The sequence below is a fragment of the Rhinolophus hipposideros genome (genome assembly GCF_964194185.1).
Source record: "Rhinolophus hipposideros genome assembly, chromosome: 17".
NCBI classification, from domain to species: domain Eukaryota; kingdom Metazoa; phylum Chordata; class Mammalia; order Chiroptera; family Rhinolophidae; genus Rhinolophus; species Rhinolophus hipposideros.
Genome location: NC_138063.1, coordinates 17,322,964 through 17,348,232, shown reverse-complemented (window position 1 = coordinate 17,348,232; position 25,269 = coordinate 17,322,964). Strand labels below are relative to the sequence as shown.

The following is a 25,269-nucleotide window of genomic DNA, read 5'->3' as shown; positions in this document are numbered from 1 at the left end:
TGTTTCTGTTTATCTTTTGAGCTCTCCTTTCATTTCTTCCTCAACCCAGTCATTCTTTCACTATTTACAGTATTATTTGGTCAAAATCGATATAATTAGACTCTCTAATACTATGTGGAAAATGGAATTAAGTTTCTTATATAATTAAAAATGCAATAAAATCATGACTTGGGGGACATGAAAAACTCAATATTTGTTTCTCAAATAAGCTTGTATTCTTGGCTCAAAGGGCAACATTACAGCAATGTAAGGAAAAACTGGAAACAACATAAATGAACAACAGTGGTGCTGCCTCCATTCGTTGGTACATTTGTATAATGGGGTACAAGGCAGCCTTTACAAATTGTCCCATCATTTTTGGTGGCTTCATATTCATCCACAATTGATTTAAGTAATCCAGTCATTATAACATACATTGATTGTGTCCAATTTTTCTTTTGTAAGCAATAGTAACAGACAACTCTATACACACTTCTTTTTGCAGTTGCCTAATCATTTCCATGGTATTCGTTTCTGGACTATTGGCCAAAATTAGTTCCAAGCTTTTGAAACAAATATACATCATTAGCTTGAATTTTTTTCTAATTTTTTTTAGGGAGGGGGTTGGGATTTAGCCATTCTTTTCTTAGACCATTTGGTATTTCACCATTACAAATAACACTTCAGTGAACACTATATTCATAAATCATTGTCTCCAACTCTACTCATTTCCATAGGCTACATTCCTAGATGCTGGATTACTTAGTAAATGAGAACATAGACATTTGTAATCCTAAAAAGTTATACTTATGAATCTCACAAAATCACCTTCTAAGAACAGAGTATCAGTTTATCTTTCCTTCAGAATTATATAGTAGTGTCGGTTTCATTTCAACCTTACAAATAATTGGTATTATCTTTATAAAAAAACTTACTTTTTGAGAAGGTATTAGATATATTAAAAAAGGTTTACCCAAGTCAATTGGGATATGTACCTACACAATTTGGGGTAGAGTCAGTTCAGCTATAATGCTTGTTTTGAAAATGTGAACTTATTCAAGATAATTGATATGTTAAGAAACAATTTGAGTATATTGGACATTTTGTATTTTTTATATACGATTTTTATCTTCAAGAACCAATAGGTGAATAGAGAAAACTGCAGCCAGCTGAACCAAGCCATGGAGAAATACAGAACCCAAACATCTGCTAGCTGCCTTAGTTCACCATCTGTGTTATGAGCCACACCTATCCATATATGGTGTGGATAATGTTTTATGGTGTTTATAATGTTCTATCAGATTTCAGGTAATACTCCTTCTGCCACTTGATTATAGCATGGTAATTTTGAGAAAGAAACAACAACACATACACCTCATTCTAGCAAACCTGATATGTATGAATTCAACATATATCAGTGGTTACATCTATGCTGCCTTTATTTGTGTTTGTTTATTAATACCCCGGATAAGTAGTAGCATTCTATTTTAGAAACTTCCCGAGTCTCTGGTGAAGTCACTGGTGAATCTGTTATTCAATATGTGTCCCTCGTCCCCTATCTGCTCCTTAATTGTGCGTGCACATAGAGAATTTGAGACAGCAGAAACTGAAATGGAAAAGGAAGTGTTTAGAGCATTTGGTGTGAACAGTATTGGAACTGAATATCTGTTTGAAAAATATGCTTTTCAGTCTGCAAGATGAGTTCTTTCAAGCATTGCTTCTCATCGCGGATATAATTGAATCCTTCAAATGCTTAGAAAGATAAAGATTAGTTCAAACTTGATATGAATTTTCAAGGTAGCAGGGACATGTGCATTTTTTAAGCCAGTAGTAGAACAGCATATGTATCAATACTTCAGAACTCAGCAAACAGAATTCTTTTAATCAGTTTCAAGCAAGAGAGCTGACATTCTGTTTAAACAGAGCAAATGATTTGGGGAACATCAGAAAAGACCCTTTACTCAAAGAAGCATTTCCAGTTCAATCAATTGTTCCTAAATAGTTCTATCTGCAGAAATGGCCAGGCCATAGAATCCCAAAGCAAAACCAAACAAATAAATTTGAGATTATTATCACCATTTAGTGCTATTATCTTTTGATTTATGCATGTACATGTTTGCCCCTCAACAAAAAATTGAGTGACTATTTACAAGGCACAAAGCTAGGCTCCAGGGATAAAACAAAGCAACAGACCAGTCCCTCTCCTCCATGCCTTCATTTGTAAAGTGAGGAAATAGGGACCCATAATCTATTCGTTCTCTGTCCTTTTTTGACATTTTGGATACTGATTAGTATTGGTATTAATAATATGTATGCAATTGCTATTGTCTTAGCTTGGGCTGCTGTAACAAAATATCATTAAGACTGGGTGGCTTAAACAGCAGACAGTTATTTCTCACAGGTTGATAGGCTGAGAAGTTCAAGATCAAAGTGCCAGCAGATTTTGTCCTTGGAGAGGGCCTGCTCCTGGCTTGCAGATGGCCACCATCTTGCTGTGTGCTCACACGACCTCTTCTCCGTGTGTGAAGAAAGAGTGAAATCTCTCTGTCCTCTTCTTATGAGGGCACTAAGTCCAACATGATTGTCCCATCCTCATGACCTAATTTACACCTAATTACCTCCCAATGTTCCCCCCTCCAAATACCATCACTTTGGGGGTTAGGGCTTCAATATATAAATTTTGAGGAGACACAGGCATCCAGCCCCTCAGACCTATATACTATCATCAGGGCAGGAGTTGTATAGGGTTTTCTCTTAGTCTCAAAAACCCTCCATTAGATAGTTATTAGTATGCTCACTTTACAGACAGAAGCTGAGGCTCAGAGAGGTGAGTTGATTGACCCAAAGTCTCATAACCATTAAGTGGCAGGGACAGAATTCTGACCTACAGTTTCCTATGTGATGACTCAGCCTGGGTTCTTTCAACCATTTAACACCCTGCCTTTTAATACCATTAAAGTAAGATTCACAAAGCATTATTCAAACAAGATGTTGACAGAGGTGAGTCAATTGGTGAAGTCAGGACTGTTCTTTGGATGAAAAGAAATTCATTTTTAAAAAAAATCAAACATGTAAAGGAAGGGTTTTTGTATTAGAAAAGATGATATTTCTGGGGATGCAATTGTGTGTCACCCCATCAGCTGTCACTTCAGGGAAAAAAAAATAACTTGAAAAAATATCGAGGTCACTAAAACAGAGAGCTTTTTAACTGATCCATTCCATCTTGCATGCATCCCATTAGCCTCCGAAGCTGCTGGATAGATTTATTATAGAATATCTGTGTCTCTATCTAGCAATGCGGGATTTTTTTTTTTGCCTTCAGAGCCAAACTCTGTCTAAATACAATAAAAGTGTATTATACCTGTATAACATATTTTAACATCCGGATCTCTGGACAATACCAAAAGTATGCATTCATAAGGAGTTAAGTTAGGAATTGTGTTCTCACAAAGTACTCTCTAGTTTTTAATGTTCATGCAAATGGGAATATTTATACACATTCTGCCATTTTTCATCTCCACAGATGGGAATGGCAAAGCTGCATCTTAGAATTTCCTATATCCCTCAACTTTGATTCTCCATAAGGAATATTGGTCAAAGGAAGATTTGTGCTGTGCTTTCTTAGCCAACTCTATTCTTAGAGGATGGGGAGAATATTTAGTTCCTACCTGTGATTCTTGTTTCTTGTGGTGTGTGCTGGGGTCCCAAACTCTTTATACCAAGTCCACATTGTGGCAGATTGAACAGAGGCTTCCTCACTCCATTTGCACCCAAACCAGGATGTAGACACTCCCTTGCCAGGACCCCTTAGGTCTCACCACCACCTTTCCTATCTCAGGCATGGGTCATCAGTCACTTTGTCTTTTCTTACTTGGTAGGACTCCAGAGAACTTCAGATCCTAATTACTAGGGACAGCCAATTGACAAATCCTGTGGATCCTTTGTGTTTCTCCTTTCTGTCCTACTGTACCTACTTCTGTTACAGCAATAATTACACCGTGTGGATTTTAAAAAATATACCCCCCTACCCCATAGGACTGTCCATTCCTCTATGGCCAACATATTGTTCTTGGATCCTTAATGTCTAACACAATGTCTAACATAGAGGTACTCGATGAGCATTTGCGGAATTAAATTATATTGCCGTGGTAATGGCAATAGCAGTGGAGACAGCAAAAAGACAGCTAGTACTACAGAGATGGAATTCCAAAGCTTGACAATGATTAAATGCAGGTGATGGAAGAGTAAAAAGTCAAGTGTGAACAATATATAGTTGCTCTTCAATTTACGATGGGGTTACATCTCGATAAACCCATAGTAAGTTAAAAATATTATAAGCCAAAAATGTATTTAATACACCTAACCTACCAAAGATTATAGCTTAGCCTAGCCAACCTTAAACATGCTCAGAACACTTACATTAGCCTACAGTTCAGCAACATCATCCAGAACAAGCCTATTTTGTAATAAAGTGCTGAATGTCTCACATAATGTATTATGCATATCGCTTTCACACTATCTTAAAGTGGAAAAATCATTAAGTCAAACCATCGTAAGTCAGAGGCCATCTGTAGATAAACTGAATGACAGAGATAAAACACAGCGGTAGGTTTAATGAGATAATAATAATAGTTACAGTTTATTGAGCAATTACTATGCACTAGACACTATGCTAAGTGCTTTACATTTATTATCTCATAGAATCTCCATAAAACAACCTCTTCTACAAATGAGATACTTGATCACAATGCTAAGTAATTAGTAAGGCCAGAAATTGAATTAATCCCTATTTCTCTATATTCCACAAAACCAGTTTCTCGAAGTGTGATCCAAGAACTCCCCAAATCAAAATCACAGGGGTGGCAGTTTAAAATCCATGTCCCTGGGTCCCACCACAAGTATGCCACTGCAGAGCCAAGGAGTCTACATATTTAAAAGTGCACGAAGCAACTCTTATGCCAGCTAAAGCTTTATAAATACTGTATTTCATTCAATTTAGTAAATTTTTATGAAGGTGCTATAACGTTATAGAACTTGGCCCAGGCTTTGCAGATAGAGAAACTAACAACATAATTCTTTCCCTCTAGGAGCTTGTAGGCTAAAGGGAGAAAGAAAGAAGAAAGAGACCATGAAAAGACATTGTAATGAATGCGTGTGTGGCTATTTGAGCACCTCACAGGTGTGTGGCTATTTGAGCACCTCACAGGGACCTAGTACCGGCATACTGGTGGTAGGTTTGAAGTGACAGGCAGAAACACAGAGTTGGAATTAACCACCAGTTAGTTACAAATTTGGGACTCATGAGATAAGCCAGGATTAAATATGGTGGTCATCCATTTAGAAATGAAAGCTGAGAGGTTCAGGAGGTGAGAATGCCAAGGAAGAGATTGAAAAAAAAAAAAAACAAGAAGGGCTGGCCTGGTGGTTCTCAGGCGGTTGGAGTACTGTGCTCCTAACGTCGAGGTAGCTGGTTCAATTCCCACATGGGCCAGTGAGCTGCGCCCTCTACAGCTGAAATTGTGAACAATGGCTCTCCCTGGAGCTGGGCTGCCAGGAGCAGCTGGAGGTTGGCGTGAGCTGCTGTGAGCTGTCTTGGGCTGCTGTGGGCTGCTGTGTACTGCCGTGGGCTACTATGTGCTGCCATGAGCGTTTGCTTGCTGTATAAGTCAAAAGCAACATAGTCTCTGTCTTAGTTGAAAAAAAGGGGAAATTAATCTTTCCCTCCCTGTCCAGGAATCATGAAGTGATTGTATAGGCCATTAAAATACATCGATGTAATACAGAATTGTACTCCTGAAATCTATGTAAATGTACTAACAATTGTCACCCCAATAAATTTAATTAAAAAAAAAAGAAATGAATCTGCTAGCTGAGTGAAATAATAAAGCAAACTATTTTTTCAACTGAAAAAAAAATACATCGATAACATACTTGATATATATTTTTAAAAGTAGTTTGGTAAAGAGTAAAGGCCATTGATTGGAATTCAGGAAGCTTGGGTTCTGATATTGCCTTTGATATTTATGAGCTGTGTGATGGCATAAAAATGCCAGTGGGCTACGTGGTGTGATCCAAGAACTCCCCAAATCAAAATCACAGAGGTGGCAGTTTAAAATCCGTGTACCTGGGTCCCACCACAAGTACTTTCTTCATCTGTAAAATGTCAGGGATGAAGTAGATCTGTAAGATCTTTTATCGCTCCCATCAATTAATAAATCAAATCACTGCTTATTCAGTACTCATTATGCTTTAAGATATAAAGTTATAACTAAGTAGGCATAGTTCTATTCTCAGGGAACTCACAACCTGCATTTCTACTCTACCTGAAGTTCAGGTTTATTAAAAAAGCAAAAGCAAACAAACAAAAACATCATTTACGTAACTTGTAAATTGGTGGATTTATTTTTCCACAATGCAGAAATTTTGTATCAGCTTTTAAAAATATATGTACAGAAAAGCAGAAAGAATTTCAGATTTCAGGTTGCATTTTTTGTTACATGCATATTAGTGAATATCAAAACATTCAAGGGCACATATATGGCGATAGAATATAGATATTTGCAGCTGTGTATATATATGCATGGTTAGTTGCAAAGTAAAGACTTATGTTGGTTTATATGACTGCTTCTGTTTATATGAAGAGGAATTAAATGTATATAGAATAGCAAACGTGAAGTAAATGCAAAGGTCAGACAATTAAGATCACCAGCTCATCCTAGAAAAAGTGCTATATACCTCATTGCTGAATATCACTATGGTCACCTTCCAAGGACTCCCTTTGGGAAGCTATACAGAGATGTCAGCACCTAGTCCACCTTTCAAAGCAATTTTGGAACTCTTTCTGGAATGGCCATCAGAGCTGTCATTGTATTACCCTTGATGTCCTGAATGTCATCAAAACATCTTCCTTTCAATATTTCCTGTATCTTCGGGAAAAGAAAGAAGTCACTGGGGGCCAGATCAGGTCCGTAGGGAGGGCATTCCAATACAGGTATTTGTTTACTGGCTAAAAACTCCCTCACAGACAGTGCCGTGTGAGCTGGTGCATTGTCGTGATGCAAGAGCCATGAATTGTTGGCGAAAAGTTCAGGTCGTCTAACTTTTTCACGCAGCCTTTTCAGCACTTCCAAATAGTAAAGTTGGTTAACTGTTTGTCCAGTTGGTACAAATTCATAATGAATAATCCCTTTGATAACAAAAACGGTTAGCAACATCATTACCACAAGTTTGCTATCTTAATTGTCAGACCTCATATGAATCGCAACTATGAAAATATACCAAGGACTTTTTAGAAGCTTGAGAGAAGTACATATGTTTTTCATCAGAATCAATGAATGGATTATAACCTTTCTAACCAGCTTGATTTTAATTGACAAGTCAGATGGAAAATAAAATTATGCAAATACTTGGAGGAATTAGAAGGGATTGGAAGAATCCTGTAATATTTGAAGAATTACATAAAATATTTCTTTAAGCTTTTCTTTCCATCTATTAGGTTGCTGCAAAAGTTATTGCAGTTTAAAGGGGTAAAAATAATTGCAAAAACTGCAATTACTTTTGAACCAACCTAATATTTCCCAGTGAACTTTGGTTTGTAAGATTTCATCATAAAATGCAAAGACTAACATGTAAGAACGCAGTACTTCTTAGTTACCTTTTCATTTTTGTGCTTGTGTTTACTGAGAGTCTGAGAGATGAAGAAATGTCTCCCTGAGATTTGAAGAATATTAGGGTTACAGATTGTTCTGTGCCATGACTGAGTGCCAGATCCCAGATGATAAAAGTGGTCAGATATTTCTTATACACACACACACACACACACACACACGTACACATACATGTACACACACATATACACACACATACACTGGGGGTGCCAAAAAATGTATACACATGACTTGTATTCATCTTTTGTTATCTGTATATATTGAGTATTACAATTTTAATACAGTTTTTTTTTCCTTTCTTAAAATGTGTATACATTGTTTTGGCTCCCTCTGTATTTGTTTATGATGTGTAGGGTCCTCTAAAGTGTAAGACCCAGGGAAGGGGTCTCAGAGTGGAATTCTTAGCTGTCAATGAAAATTCCTAAATATCTTTTGATAAATTACTGTCAAATACTGCTACGTTTCTAATTTAATGCATGCCTTTATCATTTGCCCTTAATACATTACTTTTTAAAATTTGATACCAATTCTTTCCAACTAAAATTAATTTTATGAAATCTGAATTTTGGAATCCAACTTATCACTATAAATGACACACAAATTTTATAAACATTCCTTCATGATGTTTAAATATTAGGCAAAATGCCCCCAAACCCAGTTTAATTTACTATACAAGAATACATTAAAGTTGATAAATGAGTTGTCTATGTGGTGGGGTTTTATAACTTCACACACACACACACACACACACACACACACACACACACACTTTTTCCATGGTTTCTGAAATCCATACTTGTAAAGCAATGATATTACCATGAGGATTTGTCTTACCTGTAAGGTGATAGCTAAGGTCTCTTGAAGTCAAAATACAGGAATGAAAAAGGCAGATAAAGTCTCAAAATTGGAATATAATCAATGCTGGAAATACTTTTTTCGGTAAGTAATCTTAAAAGTAACTCATTTGTTTTAGTATGAAAGGAATACTGTCATTTTGCAGCAAGGTGTTGAACTAATTACCCTTGACCTGTCTGAGTCACTTTCTGATTTTATGAGATGCTTACGTTGGTATTTATTGTGTTAAGCGATGCATTAATGCCAGCTTAGTATTATTTTAATGGCAGATTAAAAAGCAAAACGACAATTTTATTTCTCTGTTTTTATTTCTTTTTTTCCCCCTAAGTCAACTCTATACAAATTGTCCATGCAGAACAGCGTTGGACTGTCTATGTATACTCTCATGTTAGACTCAGAATTTTAAAGGCTGGAAAAAAGCTTGGGGATAGTTTAGTTTCTCTGTTTTTGTAGCAGAGAATGTTTTCATGCAGCTGTACGTTAATACGGAAGCTCAGTATAAATTTTCATTTGAGAAACAATTTTGAAAAGTTCAGTTAGTTTCTCAGTGTCCATAATCTGCCCCACAGTAGAGTCAGAACTGGGAGTCAGAATCCCCGACTCTCCTTTTTCTCATACAGTGGTTTTTCCTATACAGACGGTCATACTGTATACAGTCTCCCCTCACCAAATTTGAGGTAGAAAACCTTGTCTCACTTTCCTTCACATTTCCCATAAGGGTTTATGTGCTCTTCTCACCAGCAACAAGAGTTTCTCTAAAGTAGAAACGTCTGATAAAAGAAAAAGAAAAGGAAGGTAAATATGTTTACCTTCTATTTTTGTCTATGTATTGTTTATACAAACACTTAGAATTTCCAGTGGGTTCTTCTATTTAAAGCTAGAGTGGTGAGCCCTCCCAGAAAGGAGTTTTTTAAGTTAAAATCTTTCTAATCATTGCAAATTTTAAAAATACCCAAAAAGGAAAAGAGACATATCCATATTTCCATAGCCACTATGACATCTTAGAATATTTGCTCCAGAGCCTTTTAAAAATTGTTTTAGAAAAATCACTCTATTAAGATTGTGAAAATAATCCATGTAGATTAAAAATCTACCAAATCTCAGCATTCCATACATCCTACATGAATAATTGGATGATTAGGGAGAAATACATTTATAACAATGTGATCATGCTGTAAATACTGTTTGTAATCTTTTTAAGTTCATGTTAAATTTAAGGGCATACTTGAGGAAATTCTTACTTTTCATAGCAGGAATTCCTATTCTCATTCATCCTCTCATTCCCCCACCTCCTGATTTTGGTATTATAATATTAGTTGTATCCTATTCAGATTTATAACAATTGAATTATCTTCAGTAGCCATTATTTCCATTGTGTTTACTTGTATTACTCTATAGAAACGTATTCTATACTCCACCAGTCCTTTTATCACGATGCCTAACTTTTAATTTTGATTATATTATTAATTGCCTGGATTTTGTTGTCAGATTTACTTCATACATGCTATATTTTCTCAGCACTTTCACAAATGAGAATGTGGCTTTACACATATATAAATGATCATGTATAATATCCTTGGGTAATATTGCTCCATTGTCTTCTGACATTGGATTTTACTATATGGGACTCCAATTCCCTCTTACCCATCATAGATGTCTTTTATCCTGTCTGGGTATTCAAATAATTCTTTATTCTCCAGATGCAACAGTTCAAATATGATATGTCTCACTATTAAGAATCATGTATTCAGCTTCCCAGGAACATGGTATAATCTTGCAAAGTGAAAATGTAAATTTATTTTTCAGGGAAGATTTCCTATTATTTTAGCTTTGAATGTGTCTTCTGTTTCCATGTGGGCTTTCTACATCAAAAATGCCAGTTATCTTAATGTTGGCTCATCTTTTCTTGTCCTCTTTCTATGCAAGCTTTGCCCTAATTACTTTCATTCCTTTGCCTTTTTCCTATACAGTCACTGATTATCTCAAGTCACCTCTGTGTTGGTAATTTGATTTTTACTGGCATCAGTTATGTGACTTGTGCTTTCTAATTTATGTATTGGCTCTCTAATGATGTTGTTTCGGTCCTTGATTTGTTTCCTTAGTTCTGCTACCTCCCTTTTCATTGCATTCTGTTGTTTTATCATCTAGTCTTTGACCTCTAGTTTTATGGAATTTATTTTCATGTCAAATGATTTTTTTTGTGTGAAGCAACTTGAGGAATTTACTTCTGTTTTTATATTTTCTTCTGAGTTGAATGCTCTCTCTCTCTCTCTCTCTCTCTCTCTCTCTCTCTCTCTCTCTCTCTCTCTCTCTCTCTCTCTCTGTCATTATTGTTGGTTGTAGTATATTTCCTTATTTCCCATGTATGTCTTTTATCTTTCTCACATATGCGTGGCTCTGTCCAGACACTATTTGCTCTAATAAAGTAGAAGTCACCTCTAGACTTATTTACCACCCTTGCTGAGACCCTTTGGGCCATTGTTTGAAAGTTGGATATTTCAGGTTAATGCATTTTTTAATGCCCAGCAGGAATAGGCAGGGAGTGAGGTCAGTTGAAACAGCACTCAGCCTCATTGAGAACACCTGGCTTTATTGGCTGGTGCTGTACCCTGTTCCCTGTCACATGAGAGGAGCTTGTCCTCAAGTTTCATGGGTAGCCCAAGAGCCTTGATCTTCATCTTATCTCCTCTGTGTCTTCAACAGCCACTACAGCTTCTCCTCACTCAGAAAAGGAAAAACATAAGGCTAGTCATAGGTTTTGTATTGCCTCAGGTTTGGAGGTATTACTGAGAATGCTTCGCCTTTTCCCAAAACTCCAGGGCAATTTCTGGAGTTCCAGGACAAAGAAAGAACTAAATCCTACTCTGCCTTTCTACTCTACTCTGGAAATGCCTGTTTTGATTTTTTTTTTCAATTGACTGTACTTTCTTTGGTTGGTTGCTGTCTTTGAATTGCGTGTGTGTGTGTATGCATGCATGCACTGAGACTTTTTATTTTATAAGGTATTTGGGGAGGGAAATTAGTTATATGTTAGAATCTTTTCATTTCAATGTGCTGAAAGATTCCATTATAGAATATCTCCTACTTAAAAGCAACTCAAAGAATGAATATCCTACTGTAACTCTTCAATGTGCAATTTACAATACACAGAAATAGCTCTCATGCATGACAGAAGCTTTATTTTTTGTTCAGACTTTTAGAATATCCACATCTTTTACATCAAATACCAAGAAGGCATGCTAGAAAACATTTGAGAGAAAATAATAGCTCTCAAATTTCTGTTCGTATACCGTGTTAGGAACTGGATAAGTTCTTTTATATAGTTATTATTTCTGTCGTTATACAACACATGTGAGTTAACTTTTTTATCATATTTTTCTTAACATGTTTTTATTTCTTTCACAGCTCAAATTGAAAATTGGACAAAGAAATATGTTTCTAAATTGCATATATATATAATATACATAATTTATTGGGGTGACATTGGTTAATAAAATTATATAGATTTCAAGTGTACATTTCTGTAATAATCATCTATATATTGCATTATGTGTTGACCACCCAGAGTCAGTTCTCCTTCTATCATCATATATTTGACCCCCTTTTCCCTCTTCTACCACCTGTCTCCCCCTTTACCTTCTGGTATAGGTATATTTTTGTGTGTCTATGTATATATGTGACATTTTAAATATAGGTATTCTATGTGATTATGTAGTTTACATAGAAACATATAGAACACAAAGATATATACATGTATGTAAATACATATTTTAAAATATATGGGTTTATACATATTTACACACATGTGCATGCATGGGTGTGTGCGCACACACACACTCAGAAATAATTGTTGGAGAGTTCCTAATAACTACTGAAGGCCCTTGCTACCACAGAAATCAAGTATCCAAAGACATGGCAGTAACACCAGTGTGTAAGTAGAATGAGGACTTTGAAATAATTCTCCTATAATTTTTATCATTGGTTTGAGCCTCAAAACAGTATTCTCCCAATTTGGTCCTAGGCTCCACAATTAAAGAGAGGAAAGAAAAGCTCAGTCCTGATTTAGAAAGAAACAACCCTTTGTGTGTTAAAGAAAAGCTGGAACTGAGGAAAGCTAATGCAATGATTTGTCTGCATGAAGACAATTGTGAGGAGAGACCTAAAATATTTTCCAAGCACATATAAATACTGTAAAGTAAGGTTGAAGATCAGATATTCTTCATCTCCATAGCATGCAGACGAGCATTTTTAGATAGAAGGAATCTCTTTTGAGCACATTGTGCTCACAATAACAAGTACTAATGGAGTGTAGAAAATAAAACCATTTTTTTCTAAGATGATTAAAATGCCATCATTTCCAGTGATAGCATAAGAATTTATAGTTTAATGCTTCTATATTTTATTATTATAATTAATTTTAGGGAAAAAGTATACCTTTTGTCTTAAATGTATTCCTCACCTAGCTTTTCCACAGCTATCACTCATTTGTAGCCAGAAAATGACTGAATGCTAAGGGTTTGGCCTATGAAGACCGAACTACACCCATGCTTGTTTATATAATAAATATTTATTAGTACGTATCCCCTGCTCAACCTTGAAAACACAAAGATTGATAAGCCAGTCCCTGAACTTAAGAAGTTAATACTATAGTAGATTCACATTCAGATTGATGCCACAATGGGATGAGTTGCTGTTGAGTCACCTGCTTTTCTGTCATGTAATTTTGCAGTAATGATATATTTACCACTTAGGCTTACCAACATGTCAGGAAAGAAAGATAGTGCACATTCTGGCAGTGTTTAGAAGACCCAAACAATCTCTCTCTCTTTCTCTTTCTCTCTCTCAATGGTTACTATCAGACTAGATTGAAATAGTTCTTTGAATTGAAATGCTAAGAATAAAGTCTACAGCTTCAAAATATTTTTTTCCTGAACAATGGGAACCCCAGTCAATATTAATAGTTAGAACAAAACACATGTGTATTTTTGTTTCCAATGGGGAATACGTTCTGGTCATTTAAGGGTACAACCCAACTTAACCCAACCTAATTTTTTTAGGATAGTACGTACAAGTATGTGTGAGAACTCAAATAGAGAATGAAATGCAGATCTCAATAACCAATCCTATGGAGTATACAGGTACATATATACAGGTATATATGTAGAGAAGAGCAAACTGGAGAGGAATATTCAGCAGATATCAAGTTACTTGTCACGTAAGAGTAGGCCTGGAGGGAAGTGTTGGATTGGGCAGAGATATATCACACAGCACCTTGTTAAAAAAAAAAAAAGAAAAAAGAGAGACAAGGGGTTTACTGTATTTGCTTATTGTTTGTAGTAGTTTTTTGGTGGAGTCTTTAAGGTTTTCTATATAAAGAATCATGTTATCTAAAAAAAAGTGGCAATTGACTTCTTCATTCCCAATTTGAATGCCTTTGATTTCTTTCTCTTGCCTGACTGCTCTAGCTAGGACTTCCAATACTATGTTCAATAATATTGGTGACAGAGGGCATTGTTATCTTGTTCCTTATCTTAGAGGAAAAGCTTTCAGTTTTTTCACCATTAAGCATATTAGCCAAGGGTTTGTCATATATTGCCTTTATTATGTTGAGGTACTTTTCTTTTATATTCAATTTATTAAGTGTTTTAATCAGAAATGCATGCTGTATGTTGTCCAATGTTTTTATTGCATCTATTGATATGATCATATGGTTTTAGTCTTTATTCGGTTTATGTGACATTGGTATCACATTGATTGACTTAAATATATTGAACCATCCTTGTATACCTGGAATGAATCTCACTTGATCATGATGTATAATCTTTTTAATGTATTGTTTTATTTCATTTACTAGTACTTTATTTAGAATTTTTGCATCTCTGTTCATCAGAAATATTTTGTAGTTTTCTTTTTAGTGTGTTATCCTTACTAGGTTTTGGTATCAGGGTAATGTTGACTTCATAAATGAGTTAGGAAGTATTGCCATAGATGGATCTTGAGATGATCATGCTAAGCAAAATAAGTCAGACAGAAAAAGTCAAGAACCATATGACTTTACTCATATGTGGGATATAAAACTGAAAACAACAAATGAACAAGGAAGACAAACAAAAACGTACAGACACAGAGAAGCGTTTAGTGGTTATCAGAGGGAAAGGAGGGAGAGAGGGAGGTAGCAATGGGTAAAGGGGGTCCAATGTATGGTGACGGAAGGAGATTGACTTTGGGTGGTGAACACACCATGCAATATACACATGATGTATTATGGAATTGTACACTTGAAGACTATATAATTTCATTAACCAATGTCACCCCAATAAATTTAATTAAAAATAATAAAAGCAAAAGAAAAGGAAGATTATACATTTAATGATCAAATTAGCTGAAAGTTACTCTGTCAACAAAAGCTGGTACAGGAGGAATTTAAACTATGAGGTGAAAAAGCAATTTCTAATCTATAGATTGAGGAGTCTATTATTCTGTAAAACTGGGGTTTGGTTGAGGTATGTTTAACATGGAAGCCTGAATTTACATGGAATCTTTTCTATCCTGTGGTACATTATCTCTAAACCTATTCAGTGCCAGATGGCTTCCTCTGTAGTAACATGAATATGATTATCTATGAAACTCTGACTCCTTAAAGCAAAATTATCCATTGATAAAATTGTGATACTGAACTTAAAAGAATCCATTTGTTTCGGATATAGAGATAGCACAATTTGGCAGTAAATATGTTTTAGACCTTTGGTGTGGTCAGTCTCTTCAGGTATTTCCATTCAAGAGAAGATTAATTGGCTTAAGTCCACTGATTAACTACAAATTAACTAAGGGCCTGGAGAGGCAGAAAAAAATTCTCTTCCAGGGTAACTAACTGGTCCTCCACTGTTCTCAAGTTAGAAATGTAGCCATTCAAGAATCATGCAATTTTTATATTCCTCCTAATAAAATCTCACCAATCTCTTCTTTTCCTTGATTCTATTCCTCATTCACCAGAGTGATTTGTTTTGCCTATTGTTCATTTAAACCATCGTATGACTTTAAACATCCATTCTTTGCAAATTCAAAGAGCAGTAGTAAATCTTTAAAATGTGGAATCTTCTCAAAGTCAAGGTAATACAGAAAGTATTAATGATGTGTATTAGAGCCATACTGTAAAATTGACACACACTTAGTATATATCTAAATAACTGGGAAAGAATAGTTAAATAACTTATCTAACCGTAAAAAGACTAGAAGCCAAGTGTAAATAACATTAGGGAGTAATATGGGGCAATACTAAAAATACTTGTGAGACATCTGCTATGTTCAATAAAACCCATCATACTATTTAAGTTGTTGGTGATAGTTTTGGGGCTGAAATTACAGAGAAAATTTTGCTCTACAAAATTCAAGCGATCAGTCATAACACAGAAAGTTCTTTAAGAAAAAAAAATAAATTTAGAGAAAATGTTTATCCAAATTTCAGGTTTAGTTGTACAACATTATGATTGTAGTATAGAGGGAGGTCTTATCAATTAGTCATTTCTAAGTATAATAAGCACTTTCAGGAACAGAATTATATTTTGTCTGTATTTTTGTTGCTTATTAGTCATTATTGCTTCTTCCCTCAGCTCCCAAATTAAAAAAAAATATATCTCTCTCTATATATATATATGCACTATAAGTACTTGAAAAGATCCTGAGAAACCAAGATCTGATGGAAATATGGATGACTTATTTCGGGTCGTAAATTTATTTTATCTATAGGGAAAGGAAAACAAAATCGACATCTTGCTTGAAATTGTAGCACTGTCCATGTTTCTTAAATAATTACCTGAAATGGATTAATGCCATATGAAAAGAACAATATGATAAACTTGAAAATTCATGGAACTTCATTTTTATTGAGAAATTGCTGCTCCACAAACAGTTTAAAGTAGTGAAATTATTTCTTCCACCAGAGTGGAATGGAGGGGGAACTATGTAATATTCAAAGTAAATTAAAAGAAAAAGTTATACGTCAGGCCCCATCTTTAAGAGTTATACTCTAGTTGGTAAATAATGATATAAGTGAAAGACACCTTATAATAATAAGTGGTATAAAAATTGGGCAGAGAGAGAGAGAGCGTGACAAGAAGCAGGAAAATCCATCATCAGCTTCATGAAAGACAAGACTCAAAAAAATAGGGGGTATTTGAGTTGTCTCTTAGAGAATAAATAGAAATTATATTATCTGAGAAGTGTAATTCCAGGCAGGGATCCATGATCAGAAAAATGCTGAAGGAATGTATCCATAGCCATTGATAAGTCTTTAGTCCCAATTTCAATTTGCATTGGGAATATAGCACTCCAGAATGGTGAAAGGTATAACATGATTATTATACCTCTGTTCTTAATGCTGGGAAGCAATTGTAAAATGGGATGAATAGATCCTAGTATGGTCATCTCAGAAAAAGACAAAGAGATCAAATAATAATAAGAAAATTGAGTAAACTTCATTTGTCCACTCTCTTAGAAAAGCATAATGATCAGAATTATATTAAGCAATGTATTGAATTTATGTTCACATGATAGAGCCTCTTACCCCCAGGAGGTAAAAATTAATGCTAAAAAACCAGGTTAAATGCCATAAACCTCCTAAGATAAGCACCACAGCGTTTCTAAGAGGGAAAATTTTACAACAAAAATTCAAGATGTCCTTTTTGGAGAAATGGATTTATGAAGGACAGGTAGGATATCTGTACTGAAGATGGAATGGAAAACAGTTCAGGATGAGAAAATAGAATGAACAAAGATTTGGGATTAGAAAAGGGCCATGTAGGATTGTTAAACTGAGCCTTATGTTGTGTAAGGCATGTGTGGATGATAAGTTCAGAAAATTAGATAGCATTATTTAAAAGCAAGAGTCCAAAGCTTTTACCTAATTTCTAATCCAACCCAAGTCTATATAGATATTTTCAAAACTCTTTCCCAAGTTCTGTGACTATTTCCTTTCACTCTGAGAAGAGCTTTAAGAATTATTTCTGCAAGTGACCCAAAATAGTGAATACCCAGTCTTTTCTCCAAATATCCATGCTACATCATTCTTTGTTCTTTTTTTTTTTTCTCATCATTCCTCGAGGTTTCATTTTCCAGGACAATAAAATAATATTATTTTGTAGCTACATGGTTTCCATGACATTGTTTAAACTCTTCCTCATGATCTTACACCAATATGGCCACATCAGAGAGTGAAAATGTACATTTTATTGCTCGAGTTCTTATTAGCATTGATTGCAAGTCTTTGTTGAGCATGTGCTGAGAATGAGGCACTGCACTAGGCATTGATCTGTGAAGGGAAATCATTTGCCCTTGTCCTCAGCACATAGACTGCTAATGACTGGTGAAACTATCCAAGATAGACAGGGTATTTTCAGATTTTCAGAAAACATGAGATACAGACCCTCTACTGATGTGTGATACCATTCTCTCTCTCTCTCTCTCTCTCTCTCTCTCTCTCTCTCTCTCTCTCATCCCACCTTCTCTCCCCCCCGCCCCTTTCCTTCTCCCTCTCTCTCACCCTTCTCTCCCTTTCTCTCTCTCTACATGCACATAAATATATATATTTTATATATATATTACATATATGTAATATATATTACATATATGTAACATATTACATACATTACATATATGTATATGTATATATTTGCATACGTATATATTTAAAGTTTGGTCTCAACTCCATAAAGTAATTTCAAGATTCACTAATGGATGTCACCCAAATTTTGAAAACTCTGATATAGGCATTAATGATTCCAGGAATTCTGATGAAAGTGAACACTAAAGATGGGCAGACTCAGGCAGTTTTCATGGCACCAAGAAAGGACAAGGACTTAAAGGGAGAGTAAGAACAGACACTGTTTTTTTAAATGACTTAAATTGCACATCTTCATTATCACTGAGGCTCTGGGAATATTATTGAGTTGCCCTTTCACTGGAATTTTCAAGTGGCAAAAGAGAAGGTTATGACCAATTCATTCAGAATGCTGGCAGGAGAGTGAGCCTGTCTAGCTCCACAGTCTGCAAGCTGTATGATTTGGAGACACTTCCTTAAACACCTTGCACCTCAGTCTCTTCGTTTGTAAAGTGGAATAATAGCGCCTGCCTCAGAGAGTTGTGAATATGATGAATATAAAGTACTTAGACTAATAAATTATACATGGTCAGCTCTCAATAAATATTGGCTATTGGCTAGTAAATAAACACTTGATCAAAATCTGTGATAAAATTGTGAACAAAATCCAAATGAGACAACTAATATGTTTCCTCTAAAAGAGACAGCTAATATATTTGCTGAGAACATTCAAGAAATATTTCTGGTGTCTTTTGGAGCATTGTCAGTGAATTTGGACTAGGAATAAAAAAAGTCTCATACTAATATTATTATCAATTATAAATAAATAAATTTAGCCCTGTACATAATAGGGATACATTCTCTTTAGAGAAGTTCTCAGTATTTTTTTTCATGTCTTTAGTTTGTGAATATTGCTGCATCACAGCTTAAAATTGAGTCATCTAAATCAACTTTCCACTGTGAAAGATGAAAGAATTTAAGTGTTGTTTAGTACTAGAGGTCCAAATATTTAGTTAAAAAAATCAGGAAAATAAGAGGGGTGGGGACTGGAGGAAATGAGGGAAGGAGGTGGAGAGAGAGAGAGAGAAATTGATTGAGATTGTGATTAATATTTCCAAGATCATTCAGTAGAAAAACTAGAACTTGAATCCTAGACACTTTCCACTGGCTCTCCCATTTTTCTAGAAAGTAGTGGCCATCAAAGATTATAAATTCACTTTGAAGTCAGGGGAGTTTTGCGTATGGTGGTTGGAAAGATCAAAATGGTGATTACTCAAAGGGAAAAAAAGTTAGCACTCCCTATTCATTGAGCATAACAATACAATGACAAAACTACAGCCAACTTTAAAAATGGCTACCCAAACTGCGTATCTGTCTTATATGAAAAGGAGATCAAGGCTGCTTCTCACTTTGAGTTTAACCAGGATCTCAGGCAATACGAATAGTCAAATCTGACATCACTTTAAGATTCCCAGTGGAAGAGGATGAATATTAGTTTTTAAAAATTTCTTCTCTAGGCAGGCTTTTGAGGGACCAAGCCTGGGAGATGCATTCATTAGCAAAGGTGTATTACGTTTGTAATTTTTTTTCAATTGCAGATTTACATCATAGAATAACTAGTACTATGGTAATGAAGACATTAAATTAAATTAGTGTATCACACACATAAATTAGTGGTAATACACTACAATAGATAATTGCTAGTACAATAGGAATTTGTCCACAGTAAAGATGGCAGTCATTTTTTGTGCCCTATCACTACAGCCAGTTTCAACAGGCAATGAGTTCATCCCATTAACTAAATCCTAATGAAACTCTAGAATTACAGGGACACTAAGCTTTCTTATACTCTGGGTTGTCTCAGTCCAGCAGCTTCCTTTTTTTTTTTACTTTATTATCATAGTTTTCATGGCTTTATGTACTTTTCAGTGTCCTTTATGTAGATCCACTGGATACAAATATTTGGATATTCAGAATGTTTATTGTATGCAATGTTTTTTCTTTTTTCCAAAAGTGTGTTTTTCCTTTCTTTCCTTGTGGCAACATACCATCAATTACAACTATTTAACTGCTTTTGGGGGAAACAAAATAGATGTATTCTACAGTCGTTCTTGTATACTAAACTAAGGGTTTAGGGAATTACTTGAATTACAAATACTTTCTATCCTGGAGAAGTGTTTCTAACTCAGGGAAGACCTTAGCATGCAAGTTCACATCCCCACCCACTCACTTTTTTTTTCCTGTCTTTGCAGTTCCGCCATGGTTTTTAAATCATCCTTCCAACCTCTATGCCTATGAAAGCATGGATATTGAGTTTGAATGTGCAGTCTCTGGAAAGCCTGTGCCCACTGTGAATTGGATGAAGAATGGAGATGTGGTCATTCCTAGTGATTATTTTCAGATAGTGGTAATTATCTTTTCTCATATTAGCTTTACAATCCCATTCATTGTTTACTATGTTTTCAGTTGTTTTTCTTTCCTGAGAAGAAGGTTCCTGTTGGGAATTTCTATGTGTTAAGAAAATTGTTCTAATAAAGCAAATGATTTTCTAGACTTAGAATTTCTGAACTGAAAAAGAGTGATCAAAGAGTCCAGCCCCCCCCCTTTTTTTTTTAACAGACAAGGTTTTAAACAAACAAACACATTAAAAACAGAGGGCCTAAGACTACCTCTGCAAGCATTCTCATGGCTGGTTCTTGGGAGAACAGAGTTTAGAAACTAGTTCTAGACTGTATGAAACCAGAAGTATGTTACTTCTGTGACTTTTACTTTACTATAATAAAGTTTCAACAAAATGTGCTACTTAGGATTATGAGAGTCTTATGATATGATAGGCAGCTTTCCTTGGCTACCACCTTCCGGATAGGACTAGCTGATCCAACATTAGGAGTACAAAAAGGCAATGGTGATGGTGATAGCAATAGTGGCGGTGGTAGAGAAGCCATAGAGACCCAGAGTTGACATTGCTTTGTAATTTTGAACCTTGGAAAGAATTAAAGCTAAGAACAATAGTTCCTGTAGTTACTACTGAAAGTTTTAGTACACTCTCTGTCCCGATCCTTGTGGGGGATAACCGGGAAAACGGTATTATATTCACTGAGTTGTTGTCCTGGTACATAATAAGGGTTCAATACCTGTCATCATTATTGTTTTTTACTGTTATCATCAGAATGCTTCACTCATTTGAAAATGCTCTGTGAAAACTCGTTTAGGTGTCTTTTACTATCAGAGGGTCTGAATCCACATCTATGAACAGATGAGAATATGAAAAGTACTTTCCAAATATCAAAGTACTTTTCAGCTATTTTAGGTGGATACAAGTTGCCGTATCCACCTAAAATAGCTGAAAAGTACTTTGATATTTGGACACATGGTCCGTGTCTCATGTTTGCAATACAGACATGACCCTGTCAAAGAAGACCTAAAACAGGTCTTCCAGAAGAATTGGATTAAAGCATATGTGCCCTGCAGGTTTAGATATAAGCCCTCTCCAGGGCCTTACATGGGCTCTCAGTGATGCATTCCTCTTCCATGATCAGTCACCTTTCAGAAACTTCCATGATCTCTTTGTGTATGTATTATGTCATAATCAAAGTGTTCTTAGGGAATAAATCCATAAAACATATCTTTATCACTTTTATTAGCATGTACCATTTTTCACTTTTGGTTGCATTTGTTTAATTGGTTAGGAATAGAGTAAAAAAGGGAAAAAAATAACTTTTGAATGCCACACCACTCTATTAGTTTCTTTAAGTATAATGCTATTTCCACTACCACTGAATTAAAAAATGACCTGCCATGGGGCAACTTGTATCCACCTAAAATATACGCTACTTGCACATAAGGGAAATTATTGAGTGCCCTTAAGGATGCATGATTAAATGCAACATTTATATTTTTCTACAGTTTGAATAATCTCTCTCCCAGCATGACTCATTACAGCCAACCTACGTAAATGTTTCTTTTCTTAAGGTGAAAAGAAAATGTATGGTATGAGCCCTATTCACATTCAATTCTGCTTAAAAATATTTTCCCAATAGCTCCAGAGATCTGAGAGCCATTGTCTGTGGCACATGTAACATTTAGCACAAATCGTAACTTATATAAGAATTGCTAATTAGAAGTTAGTCAGCTTTATCTAAGAATTTTACTTAAGCCGAGAATTGACTACAAGACACTAAAAACAATTAAGAATTCCCCACGAGGTAATATTTATCTCTTAATGACTTCAGGGAAAGTGATTTAACACGTCTCACTTACTGAACTAATTCTTACACTAATATTGAAGATAAACTGAGTTAGTATAATTAAATGCTATCTCCAGATCATTTTATCATCCATCCTTGAAAAAGATGGTGGCACAATTTATATAAAATAGGAGTTAACACTGTTGTATTTAATTTATGGGTTACTGAAGGTGAAACATTTTGGCCATATAGTGATATTACATGGATATAAACTGTATCATGCACCATCACCCCAACCCCCAAAAGAGTACATGTCAAGGCAATTAAAATTTTCAAAGGGTTTTGATACATTATTTCTCAATAAACACTTCCAAAAAATATCCAACCTAGATTTCTTACCCTTTAGAAGCTGCAGAGATCAGTATTTTTGCTTCTCTTTTTTTTTTTTGTCCTCCAGCAGCTGCTACGCCTGAGCTTCCTTCAATAACAAGTAAAAGAATGAGAGTTCTTTTGTCTCTAATCTTTGTTTCTTCCATACCTGATAGAAGAGTTTGCTGTTTACTGCTCATTTTGACATTGAGGATGATATGTATTTTTATGAGTATATTTTGTTTCATTGCAGAACTAGGTTAAATTGATGCACATGGATTCAGCAGAGTATTGGGAATCTATATCATTTCCCAGGTGACATAGGACATATCTGTAAAGCTGGGAATCTTCTTGGCCTCTCTTTTTGTTCTATGAAGTTTTATTAAAATTTCTTTATGTTCATTTTGTCTCTTTGAGCTTTTTGCTTTTTAAAATATTTCACCTTGCTTCTTCTTCTCTCTAGGGAGGCAGCAACTTACGAATCCTTGGAGTGGTAAAGTCAGATGAAGGCTTTTATCAGTGTGTGGCTGAAAATGAGGCTGGAAATGCCCAGACAAGTGCTCAGCTCATTGTCCCTAAGCCTGGTAAGATGAGGGGAACTTTGATGGCTCTAGTTATAATTATTCAGGCTACATTTGTAAACTCCATATTGTTTTCTCTATCTCTCAAAGTCAATTGGAAAATGTTTGAATTTTTTATTATTTGATTATTTAGTCAATCAAGGTGTACATTTGTGTGTTGGTGGTATCTTCTTTTTAGTTATATATGTAGTATGTCCATCCAGTAAGCTATAGTCATCATAAGCAGTAGGTGCTTCTTGTTGTCAAGACAACCACTAAATTACTACCTTCTTCCCTCTTTTGTGGCCTTCTTTTTTCCCAGTGTGTGTGTGTGTGTGTGTGTGTGTGTGTATATAATTACATATATATATTATTTTATATATATATATATATATATATATATATATATATATATATATATATATCTAGTGTGTGTGTGTGTGTGTGTGTGTATATATATATATATATATATAAAGTACTTTGATATTTGGACACAAATATATATATATATATTAGGTTGGTGCAAAAGTAATTGTGGTTTAAAAGGTTAAAAAAATTGCAAAATAGCAAAAACTGTGCAAAAACTGCGATTACTTTTGCACCAACTGTGTGTGTGTGTATTTATATGTATATATGTATACATATGTATATATATTCTACATATATACATATATATGCATACACACATATATACATAGTCTTGAATCAATGGAAGTTGGCAGAAAAATAGAAATAATCCCTTGCATGTAAAAAATACTTTTCTCCTTTTTAAAAACAGATTTTGATAAATTGTCCTTTTTTCTATAATTGTGAATGTTATAATTTTATTTTTTTGTAGTCTTTTGGAGGTTTAATATGGTGGTGTATTGATAACTAGCATAAATCCATATTAGACATGTCATGTACTATCCCCATAACAACACAGTTCCTATCAGGAAGAAAGCAAAAAATAAAACAGAGAGAAAAAAAAAGAAAAGCTGGTTAACTGCTCTTAAATGTTATAACACTAAAGAAGGTGAAAATATTCATTTTTTTAAGAGCAGGGACTGAAGCATTGTTTATATAGATTCCAATACTTTAAAACATACTTATATGAAAAGTTTTCATATTATCTATTAATTATGTTAATTTCAACTATTTTTAGACCAATTTCCTGCTTCTTGACATGACTCACTCTTGTCTTAGTCTTTTCCAGCAGTAGTTTTAGTAGAAAATCTTTCTTTGGCTTTTATCATTTTAGTGGCTGTCAAGGCCTTATATTTTGTGCTTCTCTCACCAATTATCTGAAGACTCTCAGACTCTCATAATCCTCATGGTGACTTTCTTTTCTTTTCTTCTTGATTTAAACAAAAAGACCAACATAGAGCAACAGTCCCAGATGAGTAAAGGAACTAAAGGACCTAGGAATTAAAAGGGACAATTAACCCTTGTTCCAGATCACTGATTTATCTGATGGACTTCTTTTTCCTCCATTTAATGTGCCTTAGGTGGTAGTGTAATTTCATTTGTGTGACTGAGTACATTCTTTGCTGCTGAAACAGTAATGGATAAGTAGGAGAAAAGGAATCTCTAAACTCTAGGTCTCTAATGTGAGCTGTGATTTAAAAACTTACTGTCATCTTGTTAGCAATGACAACAGGGCCACATTTACTTTAATACTGGTTGCTAGTCAAGTCACAAGAACAAGAGAATTCTGGTTAACATTGATTTTCAGAGAATGCCATAAAGCTAAAGAAAATGCAAGATAAATAATCCCATATTTCTAAAGAGAGGTATGAAATACATTCTCGTAGGACTTGTGGGAATTGACCGAACAGGCCCAGTAGTCATTTCCTGCAACTGCCCATAGGGATGTAGGTTTCTCTAAATTCATAGGATTAGAGATTGTCATGGTGTTTTCTTTCCACCACAAATCAAGTTGTGGAGACACTAAGAAAACCCCTGGAACAGACTGAGTGTGCGTGTGCTTGGGGGTGGTTTACTGGGGATTGCTGCAAAAATGGGAAATGACAACTTATTTTAACTGAAAGCTGTCTGCAGCTGCTCACAATGGTAGG

At 35.0% G+C, this 25,269-nt stretch overlaps 1 protein-coding gene across 2 annotated transcripts in view; it reads left to right on the top strand.

Annotated features, from left to right (window-relative positions):
• Positions 1 to 25,269, top strand: part of DCC (DCC netrin 1 receptor) — a 1,070,394-nt gene that overhangs the window by 628,766 nt on the left and 416,359 nt on the right. For both annotated transcript variants that reach the window (XM_081078113.1, XM_081078112.1), the window contains exons 6-7: positions 20,349 to 20,503; positions 23,116 to 23,236. In XM_081078113.1, the coding sequence (XP_080934239.1) occupies positions 20,349 to 20,503; positions 23,116 to 23,236 (276 nt within the window). The remainder of the gene's footprint in view (positions 1 to 20,348; positions 20,504 to 23,115; positions 23,237 to 25,269) is intronic.